The 18,184-nt window shown below is 47.6% G+C and overlaps 1 protein-coding gene across 3 annotated transcripts in view; it reads left to right on the forward strand.

The window, feature by feature from the left end:
• The first annotated feature begins 12,248 nt into the window (after positions 1 to 12,248).
• The window catches only part of LAMP2 (lysosomal associated membrane protein 2), a 34,786-nt gene continuing 28,850 nt past the window's right edge, over positions 12,249 to 18,184 (forward strand). For all 3 annotated transcript variants that reach the window (XM_038747891.1, XM_038747892.1, XM_038747893.1), the window contains exon 1: positions 12,249 to 12,412. In XM_038747891.1, the coding sequence (XP_038603819.1) occupies positions 12,271 to 12,412 (142 nt within the window). In that variant the 5' untranslated portion in view covers positions 12,249 to 12,270. The remainder of the gene's footprint in view (positions 12,413 to 18,184) is intronic.

Here is an 18,184-nt window from a genome sequence, read left to right on the forward strand (position 1 = left end):
GCTTGTCTGTGGCAACTGACTCCCAGTTTTCAACTGAGATGCGGCTTTGTTGAGAGCTTTGTTTTATGGCATTCCCATTCCCCTGATTTCCGGGTGTTCGGTTTCAGCTGAGCATTCAGGAGGTGTTTGGGTACCCTCCCGTCGGCTGTTCCCCTCCCGTGTCCTGCCCACGGTGCCAGTTAGTTGGGGTAAACGGCACTATAGCTGCCCGACGAACCCACCACCTCCGGGCCTAAGACACGCAACACAACGTCGACACTATCCTGTGGCAACTTCAGCCTGCCACAGCTAACGGTCTAGAAAATGGGGGGAAACAGACATTAATAGAAATAAATGACAGGTACGTATGTAAGTGCTGTGGGGCTGGGGAACAAACAAATAAACAAATCGTATTTATTGCGCAGTTACTGTGTCCATTCATTCATTCAATCGCATTTATTGAGCACTTACTGTGTGCAGAGCACTGTACTAAGCGCTTGGGAAGTACAATTCGGCAACAATTCTCTGTGCCTCAGTGACCTCATCTGTAAAATGGGGATTAACACTGTGAGCCCCCGTCAATCAATCAATCAATCAATCAATCGTATTTATTGAGCACTTACTGTGTGCAGAGCACTGGACTAAGCGCTTGGGAAGTACAAGTTGGCAACATATAGAGACAATCCCTACCCAACAGTGGGCTCACAGTCTAAAAGGGGGAGACAGAGAACAAAACCAAACATACTAACAAAATAAAATAAATTGAATAGATATGTACAAGTAAGATAAATAAATAAATAGAGTAATAAATATGTACAAACATATATACATATATACAGGTGCTGTGGGGAAGAGAAGGAGGTAAGATGGGGGGATGGAGAGGGGGGCGAGGGGGAGAGGAAGGAAGGGGCTGAGTGTGGGAAGGCCTCCTGGAGGAGGTGAGCTCTCAGTAGGGCCTTGAAGGGAGGAAGAGAGCGAACTTGGCGGATGGGCAGAGGGAGGGCAACCTGATCACGCTGTGACCTCCCCGGTGCTTGGAACAGTGCTTTGCACATAGTAAGCGCTTATTAAATGCCATTATTATTATTATTATTATGACCTTCTGCTCCCAGCCCCATGCTGTATCCACTACGCCTTGCCACTTCTGTTTATTGAACGCTTACTGTGGGCCAGAGCACTTTACTAGGCGCTCGGGAAAGCACAGTACAACAGAATCGGCGGATGTGACCTCTGCCTTCAAGGAGCTTAGAGTCTACAGGGGCCGCTCCTTAGAGAAGCGGCGTGGCTCAGTAGGAAAGAGCCCGGGCTTGGGAGTCAGAGGTCATGGGTTCAGATCCCGGTTCCGCCAATTGTCAGCTGTGTGACTTTGGGCAAGTCACTTCACTTCTCTGTGCCTCAGTTACCCCATCTGTAAAATGGGGATTAAGACTGTGAGCCCCACGAGGGACAACCTGATCACCTTGTAACCTCCCCAGCGCTGAGAACAGTGCTTTGCACATAGTAAGCACTTAATAAATGCCATTATTATTATTATTATTATTAACAGAGGGAGACAGTCCCTACGCAACAACGGGCTCACAGTCTAGAAGGGTCCAGAGCACCGTACTAAGCGCTTGGCAATAGAACAGAATTGGTAAGCACGTTCCCTGCCCACAAGGAGCTTAATCAATCATTCATAATTACTGAGCACTTACTATGTGCAGGGCACTGTACTGAGCGCTTGGAAGAGTACAAACAACAATGTAACAGCCACAATCCCTGCCCATGGTGAGGTTACCGTCTAGAGGGGAGACCGACATTAATATAAAAGAATAAATTACGTATATTTTCGTAAGTGCCGTGGGGCTGGGGGCGGGGGTGGTGAATAAAGGGAACAAGTCAGGGCGAGACAGAAGGGAGTGGGAAAAGAGGAAAAGAAGCTTAGTCAGGGAAGGCCTCTTGAAGGAGATGTGCCTTCAATAAGGCTTTGAAGGTGGAGAGAGGAATTTTCTGTCGGATATGAGGAGGGATGGCGTTCCGGACCAGAGGCAGGATGTGGGCAAGAGGTCTGGGGTGAGATAGATGAGATTGTAGTACAGTGAGCAGGTCGGCATATTAGAGGAGCACAGTGTGCAGGTTGTTATAGTAGAACAGGGAGGTGAAGTAGGAGGGGGCACCGTGATTGACTGCTTTAAAGCCCACGGTGAGGAGTTTCTGTTTGATGTTACGGTCTAAAGGGTTGTCTAGCGTCGCTCAGTCTAGTCTCCAGACTCAACAGAAATAGCCATTATGATTTTAGTTCTTACCGTCGCTGCCTTCGCATGGATTGTACAAACTGTAAGAAATTTGGCACGATTCAGCGACGGGGTTGTGAATGGGCACGTTGGTCAGCTTGGCTCAGTTCTTTTTCTTTATCCTCATTTGCCAGTTATACGGTATTTGTATCAGTCGAGATGCGAGGCCGTCTGCTCTCTGTCTCTGTCTGTCTAGGATCTGGTGGGTTTCTTAGTGAACCTTTGAAGGAGAAAGGAAGGCGGAGAAAGAGGCACCAGCAGGGAAAGAGCAACAAAGAACTACTATTTTCAGTACTGCCTCCCTTTTAATTTCCTCTCCTTTCTTTTCAGTCAAAGTCAGGGTCAAGAATACAATATCTGTCAGGCCCAATTTAGGCTCTGGTGAACTCTGGGAATCAATCAGTCCTGTTTACTGAGCACTTACTGGGTGCAGAGCACTGTACTAAGCACTTGGGAGAGTACAATATAACAATAAAAGAACTATACAGAGCAAAGTTCACCGCCCGGGACCACCCCCCAGCTCGGGCCCCAACTTTGCTAGGATGGGTGCGTTACCTGAAGCTATTTTTAGACAAGACCAGCCACGCTGAGAGGCAAGAAGACGAAGAAGACGAGGGGTAGGTTGAGTTAGTTGGGGGAGGCTCCCAAATGGCTGGAGGGAGGTTCCCTGAGGACCAGATTTAAGGGGCTCAGAAGCTGTTTGGCAGATAAAACAGCCCTACACTAGGTGCCTTGGCTCAATCATCATCATCATCATCATCATAATAATGTCGATGGTATTTTTTAAGCGCTTACTATGTGTCAAGCATCATCATCAATCGTATTTATTGAGCACTTACTGTGTGCAGAGCACTGTACTAAGCACTTGGGAAGTACAAGTTGGCAACATATAGAGACAGTCCCTATCCAACAGTGGGCTCACAGTCTAAAAGCATTGTTCTAAGCTCTGGGATAGATGTAAACTAATCGGGTTGGACCCAGGCCCTGTCCCACATGAGGCTCACAGAATTAATCCCCATTTTACAGAGGAGGTAACTGAGGCACAGAGCAGTTAAGAGACTTGCCCAAGGTCACACAGCAGATGAGTGACAGAGCCAGGATTAGTAAGAGACACTGAGAGATGTCCCAGGGATCAGTCTCCCTGATCATCCATCTCTTACGAAATTCCAAAGGGTGAACCTAGGCCCTCGGAAACCATCAAAAACTCTCAATGCCTGCTTCACAGAAAGGCGGTATTAGAGTTTATCACATCATGCTCCTTCTTGACCAGTGAAGCCCTCGGAATGGCAGGCGAACTATCACGTGGCCTCGCTCACTGCAACACACGAAACCATAAAAGTTGAGTAATGCCAGTGAGCCATAGGGAATGCTTTGTTTTAACTGGGCAGCTTTCTTTGAAGGAGTCCAAAGCATTTTTCAGACATCGTTTGATCAATCCCGTCACCACACATCAGAAAGAAGTCGGTGGCAACTCATAAAAATCCCCGTTTAACAGTGGGAAAAACAGAAGAACTGAGGAGTTGAGTGACTTGGCCACGATCATATGATGGGTTGAAGCTGTTGGATAATGGCAGGGTTATACAGGAGGACAGAACTATCAATCAATCGGTCAGTGTTATTTATTGAGCACATACTTTGTGCAGAGCACTTGGAGAACACAACGCGACGGAGCTGGTAGAAACATCCCCTGCCCACAAGGGAGTTTAGAGTCTAGAGGATGAGATTAACTATCTCCTGTAATTGTGACAAGAAGCTAGAAGTTCTCCCTTCTGGCAAATATGCCCTATCCAGAAGTTAATATATAACTTACAATTGTACTAAAAGCCCATTTTTGCAGACCACTCACACCATCAGAAATGATTTAACTAAAGTTGTACTACAGCAGAAAAAGAGAGTGAAAGAGAGAGAAAGAAACTGGCCAGCCTCGGTCCTGGAGTGGAAAATATTTATCAGGTTGAAGAATTAGCTAATACTTCCTCCTAAAGTTGATGCGGACTAGTAGGGGACAAGTATTCAATTGATATTCTGCGTGAAATTTGTTTTGCTAAGAGCATTGGCCTGGGAGACCGAGGACCTGAGTTCTAATTCCAGCTTCTAACTTCTCCATGCCTCAGTCTCCTCATCTGTAAAATGGGAAGTAAACCCTACTCAATCAATCAATCAATCGTATTTATTGAGCACTGTACTAAGTGCTTGGGAAGTACAAGTCGGCAACACATAGAGACAGTCCCTACCCAACAGTGGGCTCACAGTCTAGAAGGGGGAGGCAGAGAACAAAACCAAAGATACTGACAAAATAAAATAAATAAAATAGATATGTACAAGATAAATAAATAAACAGAGTAATAAATATGTACAAACATATATACATATAAACACTCCCTCCTACTTAGAAGGTGAGCTCCAAGTGAGACAGCAACTGTGAATAACCAGATTATCTTTTTATCTACCCCAGCGCTTGGAACCTAGAAAGCATTTAGCAAGTACCATAACTATTATTAATAATTATCACTGAAGACAAACTGGGTTAATGGTATCAGTGCGACTGCATCGGAAGCCTCATATTCAGCTTTCCTGTGGCCTGTCGCGCACCATTAATTCTGAATTACAGATGTTACACCAAATCAGGGTTGGTGACATCACAACCTTGTGCGAAGCGTACAGATCCGGCTCTGAACGTGGTTGAGGGCGGCCTAGTTGTAGATGAGCTCAAAGGATGGGTACCTTCTGAAAGAGAACATCTCAAATAGCTGTGGATCACAAGAGATTTGTGCCCTAAATTCTGAGGAGAATAACAACAGTTTTTAAGTGCTTTCTATGGCTCGGGCATTGTGCTAAGCACTGGGATGGAGACAAGATAATCGGATCAGGCAGAGTACCAGTCCCGTACACAGCTCACAACCTAAGAGGGAGAAGGCATTTTATCCCCAGTTGACAGATGAGGAAACAGAGGCCCAGAGTGGTTAAGTGACTTGTTCAACATCACACAGCAGGGGAGTGGTGAGGCCTGGATGAAAACCCTGTTCCCTGACTTCTAGCCCAGTTTTCCTGCCACTAGGTCGTGATGAACATTCAGTAAATTATTTTGATTGATTTGACTGATTGATTGATTGATTGATTGAAGACTTGGGTAATTCAATAAAATCTTACAGATGTCACCGATGATCCCAAGTTTTAGCACCATCACAGTAAGTGCTCAATAAATACGATTGAATGAATGAATTTATTACTCTATTTTATTTGTACATATTTATTCTATTCATTTTATTCGGTTAATATGTTTTGTTTTGTTGTCTGCCTCCCCCTTCTAGACTGTGAGCCCGCTGTTGGGTAAGGACCATCTATGTGTTGATGACTTGTACTTCCCAAGCGCTTAGTACAGTGCTCTGCACACAGTAAGCGCTCAATAAATACGATTGAATGAATGAATGAATGTCTTTCAGTCACACGCTCCAAAGAAACCATCTCCTTATTTGGGGAACACTGCTGTTAAGAGTAGTTAGTTGATGCCAGTAACGTGTTTTGAAATGAAAATTGCAATATGAGGCCTGAGCATTTACTGGAATGTTCACATTTGCATGGCTTCCTATAAATTCTTATAGTCTTTGGAAACCATTAACAAACAGATTACAAAGCTGTCCCACAAGATTTCCCATCCTTTGCAGAAGTAGAAAGTCTTGGTGATTATTGTTCAGAAGAGAAAATGCACGTGAAACTGGTCAGTATCCAGCCGTTTCGTACAGGAGGTTTTTAGTGCTATTATGAAATCTTGTGCCCTTATTCTTATTATTACTGTGACTATTATTGTATTTGTTAAGTGCTATGTGTCAAGCGCTGTTCTGAGTGCTGGGGTGGACACGAGTCAATCTGGTTGGACGCAGTCCCTGTCCCACACTGGGGCTCAAGAGGGAGAACGGTATTGAATCCCCATTTTACAGAAGAGGAAATCGAGGCGTAGAGAAGTTAAGTCACTTGCCCAAGGTCACAAGCAAGCAACTAGAAGAGCTGGGGTTGGAATCCAGGTCCTCTGATGCCCAGGCCTGACTCTTTCCACTAGGCCATGCTGCTTGAAGCACTTGGCCCCGTATCTTTTGAAAAAATTAATAACTTTCGCCGCTCCACCGCCCACTGAGCCAGCCCCAGTACTCATTACCAACCCGGCACTGTGTGGCTGTTTCTGGTTTCCTTTAAAAAAAAAAAACAACAAACCTTGTCCCACCATGGTCACTTTTGCCCCCTCCACATAAAGAGCTGGGATTAGAATCCCCATCCTTCTGTCTCTCAGGCCTGAGCTCTAACCCCTCGGTCAACGTTGCGTCTCCTTTTTGTTGCCGTTTTCTTTTTTTCCCCCCTCTTGCAGAGTTGGATTAAGGCTATGGATAAGTGACTAACGAGAGCATAGAGGTAGAATTTAGCACTCCTTAAGATGCTTTGCAAATCTCCCAGGAGGAAAAAATGTTAGGTGAGTTAGCCCATACTTATTTACAAGTATGATCATCATCATCAACCGTATTTATTGAGCGTTTACTATGTGCAGAGCACTGTACTAAGCGCTTGGGAAATACAAATTGGCAACACATGATGAGCACAAAGGTTACACTGAAAGTCAAGGATGGGCCTGGGAATAAAAACCTGGAATCCCGGCATAACCAGTAACACTATTTATTACCCTCACCATCTCACAATCCCTGTTCACATTCAATATTTAGATAATCATTTGAGAAGCTTGGGGACTCTAAAATAGTAATGATCAAATATATGCTCAAAGAGAATATTCTCACCATTAAACAGGTATTAAAGTAACAATGACCACCGTTTCCTATTTAAACCATTTTGGTATTCTTTTTAGACTCACAACCTTGATAAAACAGGCCATATAGTGAAGCAGCATGCTTCATGGCACAGGCTTGGGAGTCAGGGGATGTGGGTTCTAATCCCGGCTCCGCCACTTGTCTGCTGTGCAACCTTGGGCAAGTCACTTTTAACTTCTCTGTGCCTCAGTTACCTCATCTGTAAAATGAGGATTAAGAGTGGGAGCCCCCTGTGCGACTGGGACTGTGTCCAACCCGATTATCCACCCCAGTGCTTAGAACAGTACTTGGGATGGATTAAGTGCTTAACAAATACCATAATTATTACTATGTCATATCGTTTTGCGGAAAGATCATGGTTAGATATTGTACTTTGACTACATAAGGGAAAAGAAATATCACCTTCATTTACTAATTAACTACTATGAAGGCGGATTACAGACTAACTCCCCTATGTGAATAATAATAATAATAATAATAATAATGATGGCATTTGTTAAGCGCTTACTATGTGCAAAGCACTGTTCTAAGCACTGGGGGGATACAATGTGATCAAGTTGTCCCACGTGGGGCTCACAGTCTTAATCCCCATTTTTACAGATGAGGTAACTGAGGCTCAGAGAAGTTAAGTGACTTGCCCAAGGTCATACAGCTGACTTGTGGTGGAGCCGGGATTCGAACCCATGACCTCTGACTCCGAAGCCCGTGCCCTTTCCACTGAGCCACGCTATGACAACTTGGAACAGGATTATCATGGTATTTGTGAAGTGCTTACTCTGTGTCGAGCTCTGTACTAAGTGCTGGGGTAGATAAAAGTTAATTAGGTCAGACACATGGGGCTCAGAGTCTAAGTAATTTGTACTTCCCAAGCGCTTAGTACAGTGCTCTGCACACAGTAAGCGCTCAATAAATAAGATTGATGATGATGATGAAGTAATATCTGTCGTGTCGAGTGGATACCCCCCAAAATCCCCTAGTTTCGGGCCCCCAGAGGGGTTAAACACAGCTCTCCTAGCTTTCCAAGAAGCCCCTTCTCAGAATGATGAGGAGGATGATGATCGTTTAGTACAGTGCTCTGCACACAGTAAGCGCTCAATAAATACGATTGAATGAATGAATGCATTTGTGAAGTGCTTACTACGTGCCAAGCACCGCTCCCAGTCAAACGGAGGGATGATCGGTTTTATTTAGAAGAAGCACGGCCTAGCAGAAAGAGCACAGGCCTGGGAGACAGAGGGCCTGCCACTTGTCTGTGCCTCAGTTTCCTCACCTGTCAAATGGGAACTCAATACCTCCCTCAACAAATTAATTATTACTCAGTGTTATCATGATGAACTTGTAGCAGCGTGGCTCGGTGGAAAGAGCCCGGGCTTTGGAGTCAGAGGTCACGGGTTCAAATCCCGGCTCTGCCAATTGTCAGCTGGGTGACTTTGGGCAAGTCACTTCACTTCTCTGTGCCTCAGTGACCTCATCTGGAAAATGGGGATGAAGACTGTGAGCCCCACGTGGGACAGCCTTGATTACCTTGTATCCCCCCCAGCGCTTAGAACGGTGCTTGGCACATAGTAAGCGCTTAACAAATGCCAACATTATTATTATTATTATTATTATTATTATTATTATTATTATTATTATCTACCCCAGTGCTTTGAACAGGGCTTGGCACAGAGTAAGCCCTCAACAAGTACCATTCTGATTCTACTCGTTCCAATGGGCTGGAGAATATAAACCCAGCTGCCGGTCCAATCCAGGCGTGATTTAAGATTCATCATCATCATCATCATCATCAATCGTATTTATTGAGCGCTTACTATGTGCAGAGCACTGTACTAAGCGCTTGGGAAGTACAAATTGGCAACATATAGAGACAGTCCCTACCCAACATTGGGCTCACAGTCTAAAAGGGGGAGATTGAAAGGTTGAAAGAGAGGCATGGCTCAGTGGAAAGAGCCCGGGCTTGGGAGTTAGAAGGTCATGGGTTCTAATCCCGGCTCTGCCACTTGTCAACTGTGTGACCTTGGGCAAGTCAATTAACTTCTCTGGGCCTCAGTTGCCTCATCTGTAAAATGGGGATGAAGACTGTGGGACTACCTGATTACCTTGTATCTACCCCAGCACTTAGAACAGTGTGTGGCACATAGTAAACGCTTAACAAATACCAACATTATTATTATTAAAGGCCCGACATGGGCAGGGATTGTCTCTCTTTAGTGCTGAATTGTACTCTCTGAGCGCTCAGTACAGTGCTCTGCATGCAGCAAAGTGCTCAATAAATACGACCGAATGAATGAAAATGGAATTAATCTGTCCCTCTCCCCCACCTTCAAAAAGCGTATATGTGTATATACAGCCATAATTCTACTTATTCCGATGGTATCATAGCATTGTGGCTTAGTGGAAAGAGCCTGGGCTTGGGAGTCAGAGATCATGAGTTCAAATCCCAACTCCACCACTTGTCAGCTGTGTGACTTTGGGCAAGTCACTTCACTTCTCTGGGCCTCATTTCCCTCATCTGTAAAATGGGGATGAAGACTGTGAGCCCCACGTGGGACAACCTGATCACCCTGTAACCTCCCCAGTTCCCTCATCTGCAAAATGGGGATGAAGACTGTGAGCCCCCACCATGAGACAACCTGATTGCCCTGTATCCTCCCCAGCGTTTAGAACACTACTTGGCACATAGTAAGCGCTTCACAAGGGTCGTCATTATTATTACCGACACCCGTCTCCTTGTTTTGTTCTGTTGTCTTTCCCAGCGTTTAGAACAGTACTTGGCACATAGTAAGCGCTTCACAAGGGCAATAATTATTATTACTGACACCCTTCTCCTTGTTTTGTTCTGTTGTCTGTCCCAGCGTTTAGAACAGTACTTGGCACATAGTAAGCGCTTCACAAGGAGCCGTCAGGATTATTACTGACACCCGTCTCCTTGTTTTGTTCTGTTGTCTGTCCCAGCGTTTAGAACAGTACGTGGCACATAGTAAGCTCTTCACAAGGGCCGTCATGATTATTACCGACACCCTTCTCCTTATTTTGTTCTGTTGTGTGTCTCATCGTTTAGAACAGTACTTGGCACTTAGTAAGCGCTTCACAAGGGCCATCATCATTGTTACCGACACCCTTCTCCTTGTTTTGTTCTGTTGTCTGTCCCAGCGTTTAGAACAGTACTTGGCACTTAGTAAGCGCTTCACAAGGAACCGTCATGATTATGACTGACACCCTTCTCCTTGTTTTGTTCTGTTGTCTGTCCCAGCGTTTAGAACAGTACGTGGCACATAGTAAGCGCTTCACAAGTGCCATCATTATTATTACCGACACCCTTCTCCTTATTTTGTTCTGTTGTGTGTCTCATCGTTTAGAACAGTATTTGGCACTTAGTAAGCGCTTCACAGGGGCCATCATCATTATTACCGACACCCTTCTCCTTGTTTTATTCTGTCCCAGCGTTTAGAGCAGTACTTGGCACATAGTAAGCGCTTCACAAGGGCCGTCATTATTATTACCGACACCCTTCTCCTTGTTTTGTTCTGTTGTGTGTCTCATCGTTTAGAACAGTACTTGGCACATAGTAAGTGCTTCACAAGGGCCGTCATTATTATTACTGACACCCTTCTTCTTATTTTGTTCTGTTGTGTGTCTCATGATTTAGAACAGTACTTGGCACATACTAAGAGCTTCACAAGTGCCGTCATTGTTATTACCGACACCCTTCTCCTTGTTTTGTTCTGTTGTCTGTCCCGGCGTTTAGAACAGTACTTGGCACATAGTAAGCGCTTCACAAGGAGCCGTCATGATTATTACTGACACCTGTCTCGTTTTGTTCTGTTGTCTGTCCCAGGGTTTAGAACAGGTACGTGGCACATAGTAAGTGCTTCACAAGGGCCATCATTATTATTACTGACACCCTTCTCCTTATTTTGTTCTGTTGTGTGTCTCATCGTTTAGAACAGTACTTGGCACTTAGTAAGCGCTTCACAAGGGCCATCATCATTATTACCGACACCCTTCTCCTTGTTTTATTCTGTCTGTCCCAGCGTTTAGAACAGTACGTGGCACATAGTAAGTGCTTCACAAGGGCCGTCATTATTATTACCGACACCCTCCTCCTTGTTTTGTTCTGTTGTGTGTCTCATCGTTTAGAACAGTACCTGGCACTTAGTAAGCGCTTCACAAGGGCCATCATTATTATTACTGACACCCTTCTCCTTGTTTTGTTCTGTTGTGTGTCTCATCGTTTAGAACAGTACTTGGCATTTAGTAAGCGCTTCACAAGGGCCGTCATGATTATTACTGACACCCTTCTCCTTGTTTTGTTCTGTTGTGTGTCCCAGCGTTTAGAACAGTACTCGGCACATAGTAAGCACTTCACAAGGGCCGTCATTATTATTACTGACACCCTTCTCCTTGTTTTGTTCTGTTGTGTGTCCCAGCGTTTAGAACAGTACTCGGCACATGGTAAGCGCTTCACAAGGGCCATCATGATTATTACTGACACCCTTCTCCTTGTTTTGCTCTGTTGTGTGTCTCATCGTTTAGAACAGTACTTGGCACATGGCAAGCGCTTCACAAGGGCCGTCATGATTATGACTGACACCCGTCTCCTGGTTTTGTTGTGTTGTCTGTCTCCCCGTTGTAGACAGGGAGCCCGTGGGTGGGTAGGGACCGTCTCTGTATGTTGTGGACGTGTATTTCCCAGTGTTGTGTACACAGTGAGCGCTCAATAAATAGGGTTACGCGATGGCTGAGGAGAAGCCCCATCCCGCCCTCCCGCTGAGGAGGCGGGCGGGCGGCGGCTGCGCCTGCGCGTCCGGCCAACCTCAGAGCCATCGGCGGCTGCGCCTGCGCGTCCGGCCAACCTCCGAGTCGGCGGAGGGCGGCGGCTGCGCCTGCGCGTCCGGCCAACCTCAGCGCCGGCGGCTGCTGCGCCTGCGCGGCCGGCGCCCCTCAGAGCCGGCGGCGGCTGCGCCTGCGCGTTCGACGCCCCTCAGAGCCGGCGGCGGTTGCGCCTGCGCGTCCGGCGCGCGGTGATTGGTGGCTTCGGGCCCCGGCGCGCGGTGATTGGTGGCTTGGGGCCCCGGCCCCGCCCCCGTCACGTGAGCAGGAGGGCCGCTCCGTCCGCCCGTCCCTCAGTCGGCCCGTCCCTCAGTCGGCCCGCCCGCCCGTCCGTCCGTCGGTCCGACCGCCCGCCCGCCCCGCCGTTGTGGACGATGTGCGCTGGCGGCCGCCGCCGCCGCCTTTCCCGGGCCCTTCCGGCCCCCGGGGCCTCCGCCTCCTCCTCGTCCGGCTCCTCGTCCTCCGGCTCCCCCTCGTCGGGGCTCGCCCTGCTCCGCTGCTGCTGCCTGGTCCTCGGTCAGTGCCGGCCCCCGCGCGGACGCCGCTCTCCCCTCCCCCCGCCCCCCGCAGCCTCTCCCCCTTTCCCTCTTCTCCCCGCCCGAAGTCCTCCCCCAGGTCCCCCTTCCGTGTCCCCTCCCCGCAGTGTCCCTTCTGGTGTCCCCCCCTCCCCCAGTCCCCTTTCTGTGTCCTTTCCTCCAGTCCCCCCTTCTGGTGTCCCCCCCCCCGCCCCCGGGCCCTCCCTTCTGTTTTCCCCTCCCCCGGGCCCCCCTTCTGTGCCCCCTGACCCCCCCGGCCCCTCTTCTGGTTTTATCCCCCCCCCACCCAGATCCCCCTTTCTGTTTTCCCCTCCCCCAGGCCCCTCTTCTATTCCCCTTTCTGTGTCTGTCTCCCCGCCCCCCGGCCCCCCTTTTGTGTCTGTCTCCCCCCCCCCGGCCCCCTTTCTGTGTCTGTCTCCCCCCCCCCCGGCCCCCCTTCTGTGTCTGTCTCTCCCCCTCGGCCCCCCTTCTGTGTCCCCTCCCCCCGGCCTCCCTTCTGGTGTTCTCCCCCTACCCGGTCCCCCTTCTGTGTCCCTTCCCCCCCCCCCCCCCAGTCTCCCTTCTGTGTCCCCTTCCTCCAGCCCCCCTTCTGGTGTTCTCCCCCTTTCTGTTTTCCCCTCCCCCAGGCCCCTCTTCTGTTTCTCCCCCCCCCCACCCCCGGTCCCCCTTCTGGTGTTCTCCCCCCACCCAGGTCCCCCCTTCTGTGTCCCGCCCCCTGCGAGGGTCCCCTCCCCCCCCCCCATCTCCCCTCTGGTGTTGCGCTTCCTCCTCTCCGCCCCCCCCCCCCCCCCCTTTCCCTCCTGTCGCCCTCCTCTCCTCCCCTTGTGTCCAGCCGGCAGCCCTTCTCTGGGCCTTCAAAATAACCCCCCCAGCCAGCGCCCCCCGCCCCCCTCACTGCCCCCACACTTTGGCCCGGGCTTTCCCCAAGTCCCCAGGTGGGGGTTCGCAGGGTCCCGTCCCGTCATAATAATAATAATAATAATGATGATGATGACCTTTATTAGGCGCTTACTATGTGCAAAGCACTGTTCTCAGCGCTGGGGAGGACACAAGGTGATCAGGTTGTCCCACGGGGGGCTCACAGTCTTCATCCCCATTTTACAGAGGAGGTAACTGAGGCACAGCGAAGTTAAGTGAGGGCCAGCCTGGTCACCGCACCCGTGGGGCCTGACTGGGCCGGGCCCAGGGGTCTGGCAAGGGGCCTGCCCGGGCCCCAGAAATCCAAGGGCAACAGCATCCATTCATTCATTCATTCGTATTTATTGAGCGCTTACTGTGTGCAGGGCACTGTACTAGGCGCTTGGGAAGTACAAGTTGGCAACATATGAGACGGTTCCTACCCAACAGTGGGCTCACAGTCCAGAAGAGCAGCCCCGCCAACTGGGCAGCCAACCCCGGCTGGCCACGGCTCGGCCTGCCCTGGGCCTCCTTGCACTTGTTGCTTCAGCGGAGCTGGTCCTGTCCTCTTAAAAGGTCACCAAGGGCAAAGACACGAGGGGGAAGGAGTGTGGGGAAAGAGTGGAAGCAGAAGAGAACCGGTTTGGAATTCACGTGGAGAACTCACCTGTTCCCAACCACCTGGACTCGGTTTCTTTAAGTCGGCTGAATCAGTCGACCGTTCCTGTTGCTAATGTTTTTGGGGGCATAGCGGGTACAGCGTGGTCTTGGGAATCAGAAGGTCATGGGTTCTAATTCCGGCCCTACCGCTTGTCTGCTCTGTAGCTAGGACAAGTCACTTCGCTTCTCTGGGCCTCCGTTTCCTCATCCGTAAAATGGGGGTAAAGACCGTGAGCCCCCGGGGCCGCGTCCGACCCGATTTGCTTGTGTCCACCCCAGTGCTTAGTACGGTGCCTGGCACACAGTAAGTGCTTAAATACTGTCGTTATTATTCTATTTCTTTACTGGTATTTAAGTGCTTATTAGATGCCAGGCACTGTACAAAGTGCTGCAGGTAAAGCCAGTCAGATTGGACACAGTCCGTGCCCCACACGGGGTTCATAGTCTTAATCTCCATTTACAGATGAAGTACCTGAGGCACGGAGAAATTGTGACTTGCCCAAAGTCACACAGCAAACAGGTGGCAGAGCCGGGATTAGAACCCAGGTCCTTCCAACTCCCAAGTTTGTGCTCAGCAGGCCAAGCTTGTGAGGTCTTGGCAGCTGAAACCCTATTTTGATTGTATCCTAATAAACCTGGCGTCAGGTTAATGACCATTCTGACTGCTGGGCAAAACCTTAACCACCGATTTCCATTCCTCTTTATCTTCCTCCCTCTGTAGTCACATGTCCCGCAGCTCTTTGTCCAAACTCCAATTACATACTCAAAGCCTGGTGGAGGAATGGCGTTGACACTACCTTTAATCTCTGGAAGCTATTCTGTTCTAGACTGTACTTGAGCAAAGATGACTTTGCAAAGTCTCTCTGTCATGTGGTTACTACATAAAGCAATAGAGTATTTCCCAAAAAGGATGCCCCTAAAGACAAGAAAGAAGACTTCCTGCCCAAGGGGCCTCGGCAGGAGTTGCTAGTGGCGGAAACCATCTCCTTCCCGGTTTCAGTTGCTGAATGTCTGCTGATCAGTGGGTCCAAGATGCGAAAAAAACTAAAAAAAAAAATCAGGCTTTGCATGATTGTCTCAGAAAAGGTGTGTTCCCTAGAAGAACAGGGACATATCGGTGCTGCGTATATAAATTTACCCCTAAGTGTTCATGTGTCCATACAAACTAGTTGTCGAAGTTACTTCCTGCTGCCTGCCTATGAAGCTGTTGTTGGTGTAACATTCAGGAGATTAATCTTCCCCGTGAGTTTGGCCCAGGAAGTTTTTAGGCCAGGGTGAATCTGCCCATTGCCGCCCTTGGCTTGCGAGGTAGGTTGAGGGCTTTTTCAAGTGCGGGACGAGGGCAGACTTAGTTTCAGCAGTGAAAGGAAGCCACTTTCAGTAGCTCTGGAAAAAACTTACCCATCCTGTTCCTGAGGTCTCAGTCTGAAGCAGCAAGATTGTTTCCAGCTGACTGAGTCACTAGATAAGGCCTAATTCTCGAGGCTCATCATCTGTGCCTAGGCTCAGCCTTGCTTGATAAAGGGCGAAGAGCAGATGAGGAATTGGAAAAGGGAGAGTCAGAGTAGTAGTAATAGTCGCGGTAGTAGGGAAAAGTCGGTAGGAGGTAAGTGATTTTGGAAATCAAAACATGGTGGTCTCAGCTGTTGGCCTCCAAGCCGGTTATTGAAGGACTAAATGAAACACAAACCCTTCGTGCAAATGGTTTCAGTAATGAAGACATTTAGCATTTTGCCAAGTGCTTGAATGAATTACCAAGGGACATGGCACTGGCAGTTTACAGAATTAGATAGGGACAATGTAGAGTGAAGATTGCCTATGTATCCTTCTTTACAAAATCTATCCAAGAGAAATTTAGAACAGATCATGTGGGTATTCGTCATCCTGCTCTTGGTTGCTCAATGGTCCCCACACCTCTGTTTCATGTTACCAAATAAATTCTTCTAAGGGTTTTGCAAAGCACGTAAACTGATTTTGCCATTTCATTGTTGGTTAATTCTCCTCATCCCAATAGTGATTTAAAAGGAAAGCGTTTTTAGAGATTCCCTCCCTTTATATAGTTTACAATAACTCACTTATTCAGGTGAAGCCCAGCTACTCAGAACCGCCTAAAGAGAAGCGGTGTGGGAAGTCAAGGAAAAGGATACCAGGTGAAAAAGATTTGGCCCCTTTTTAAGGCTATTTCAAGCAAAGCAGAATCCTTACTGGTTTCTCCGCCAGGTTGTCATTGACTGACCTCTAATTCCATGCTCGCATTTAGATTCGGTGGTGATTTAGATTTGCCATTTTGGGAGTGAAAAGTGAAACTGATTCTAGATATTCTCTCATTCATAAAATGAGAGAATCTAGATGGCTTTGCTAGTTGCAATATTTAGGATAGTCTGCTCAATTAAGCCTCTGATTCATCGACTAGATTGGTAATAGAATTCTCATGTGGCCCAAGTCACCCAGTGAGGAAAAGGAGTGATCACCTGTTAAAGGCGATGTGAACTTTTAGACAGTGCTTAGGGAGGGCTGGCTTTCAAGTCCTTGGAGTTGAATTTTCTGACATCTCAGAACAGAATAGACTGATTTATAGGGCTGTACTCCAGACTGTATCGGTACCTTGGTTCTTTCCCAGTGCTTCCATTTGGTAGTGGTGAAAATGAGAAGCTAAAAATATTTTTGTAGAAAAACAGCGTGGTTTTTGTTTTGTGCATTTTTAACAGGTGGGAGGAGGCCAGAGGAAGCATAAGTAATGCTGAACAGATTATTTTGAGGGTTTTTTTTTTTTTGAGCCATTTCTGACTCGTACCTGTATGGTGGGATGAACTGTATATGCAGTTCACAATGCAGTTAAAAGGTGCCAGGTTAAATCACTAGAAGATTCTGGGATACATCTAGTAAATAGGTTTGCCAGTGTTAGATAAGCAAAACACCTACTCTTCCCTTACTTCTTACCTAGTCATCACCATGGTTATCAAGTGACTCGCATTCCTGTTAGTTTAGAAACTCCCCGTCCCCCATTTGGGGGATGAAGGGATTTTCAGTCGTACGTTAACCATACCAAACCCAGGTTTCTGGCACGGGTGCTGGCACCGGCCTCGGGTTTCTGGCATTGATTAAGGTGATCCTTCCTGCTAGATGTTACAATCTAGATGTTTCTTTGTCATGGGATCACAAGCCAGCTCTGTTTCTGAAAGTGCTCTCTACAAGCGGTTGTCGGTATCATGCCGTGTTCTGCGGGCTTGCTCTGGAAGTCTGCCAGTCGCTGTTGTGCAGTAAAGCGACTGCTAGCTGAACCGTCCTCTGGACTGTTTACTCCACTCTTCCGTCCCCTCCAAGTTCAGAAATGGTTGGGTTTGGATTTTTTGTTGTGTTTTTTTTAAGGGTAATTCAAGTAGCAACCATTCTGTTGCTTAGGAAGACCCCTTTTGTGTTTGAGCTGTTGAAGACCTTCCAGCAAGAGGTTAGAAAGGTGGCCTTGTTCAGGATGGTGATTGTACCTACAGGTTCAAAGAACTTTTCTGACCAAAGAATGCCAGTGTGGTTCTGCCTTCTTTTGTATTTCATTTTCAAATCCCGTGTTCTTTTGTTATCAAGTAATGGACTGGAGTCAGACTTTGATGTGAACAGAATGACTTTCTACTTCTCTCCTCCCCGTCCCCCAAAAAGACCATTTATCCTGTTGCTGTTCCCAGTTAATTAGAATAACCTGGTAGCAACTATGATTTATTGCGGGGAAGCTCGTTAGCCCGGATAACCAACTTGTTTTGCAAGGTAGTATTTTATAAGCTCACATGGCTCTAAAGAGCTTGTATGCTTTTGAAGGATCTCTTTAATTAGGATATATCTGGAGAAATTGGATGCTACAATTTCTGCAAACTCAGTTGACTCGAGTGACTTTTTTATTGTAAGCATTTTATACAGAGCACTTGTTGCTTCTTGAGCACTGTTTTGACTTGTTTTTTCTAACATGGTACAGTAGTAGTTCTGTAAGTTGGGTCTCTGATTTGTTGTTTTGGGATATAGGCAGGGGAATGACTGTATCTTGAACCGGAAGAGGGTGGGGGAGTTGAGAGATCTTGGGAAAGGAAATTGTCTGGAAAAAAAAAAGCTGTAGGATTTGAGAGAATACCAAGGTGTAAATTAAAATTTGACGGCCTTTTTGAAGCATCAGTGTATTTTTTATGGACTTTTTTAAGTGCTTACTACA

The sequence above is a fragment of the Tachyglossus aculeatus genome, chromosome 6, assembly GCF_015852505.1.
Source record: "Tachyglossus aculeatus isolate mTacAcu1 chromosome 6, mTacAcu1.pri, whole genome shotgun sequence".
Lineage (NCBI taxonomy): Eukaryota > Metazoa > Chordata > Mammalia > Monotremata > Tachyglossidae > Tachyglossus > Tachyglossus aculeatus.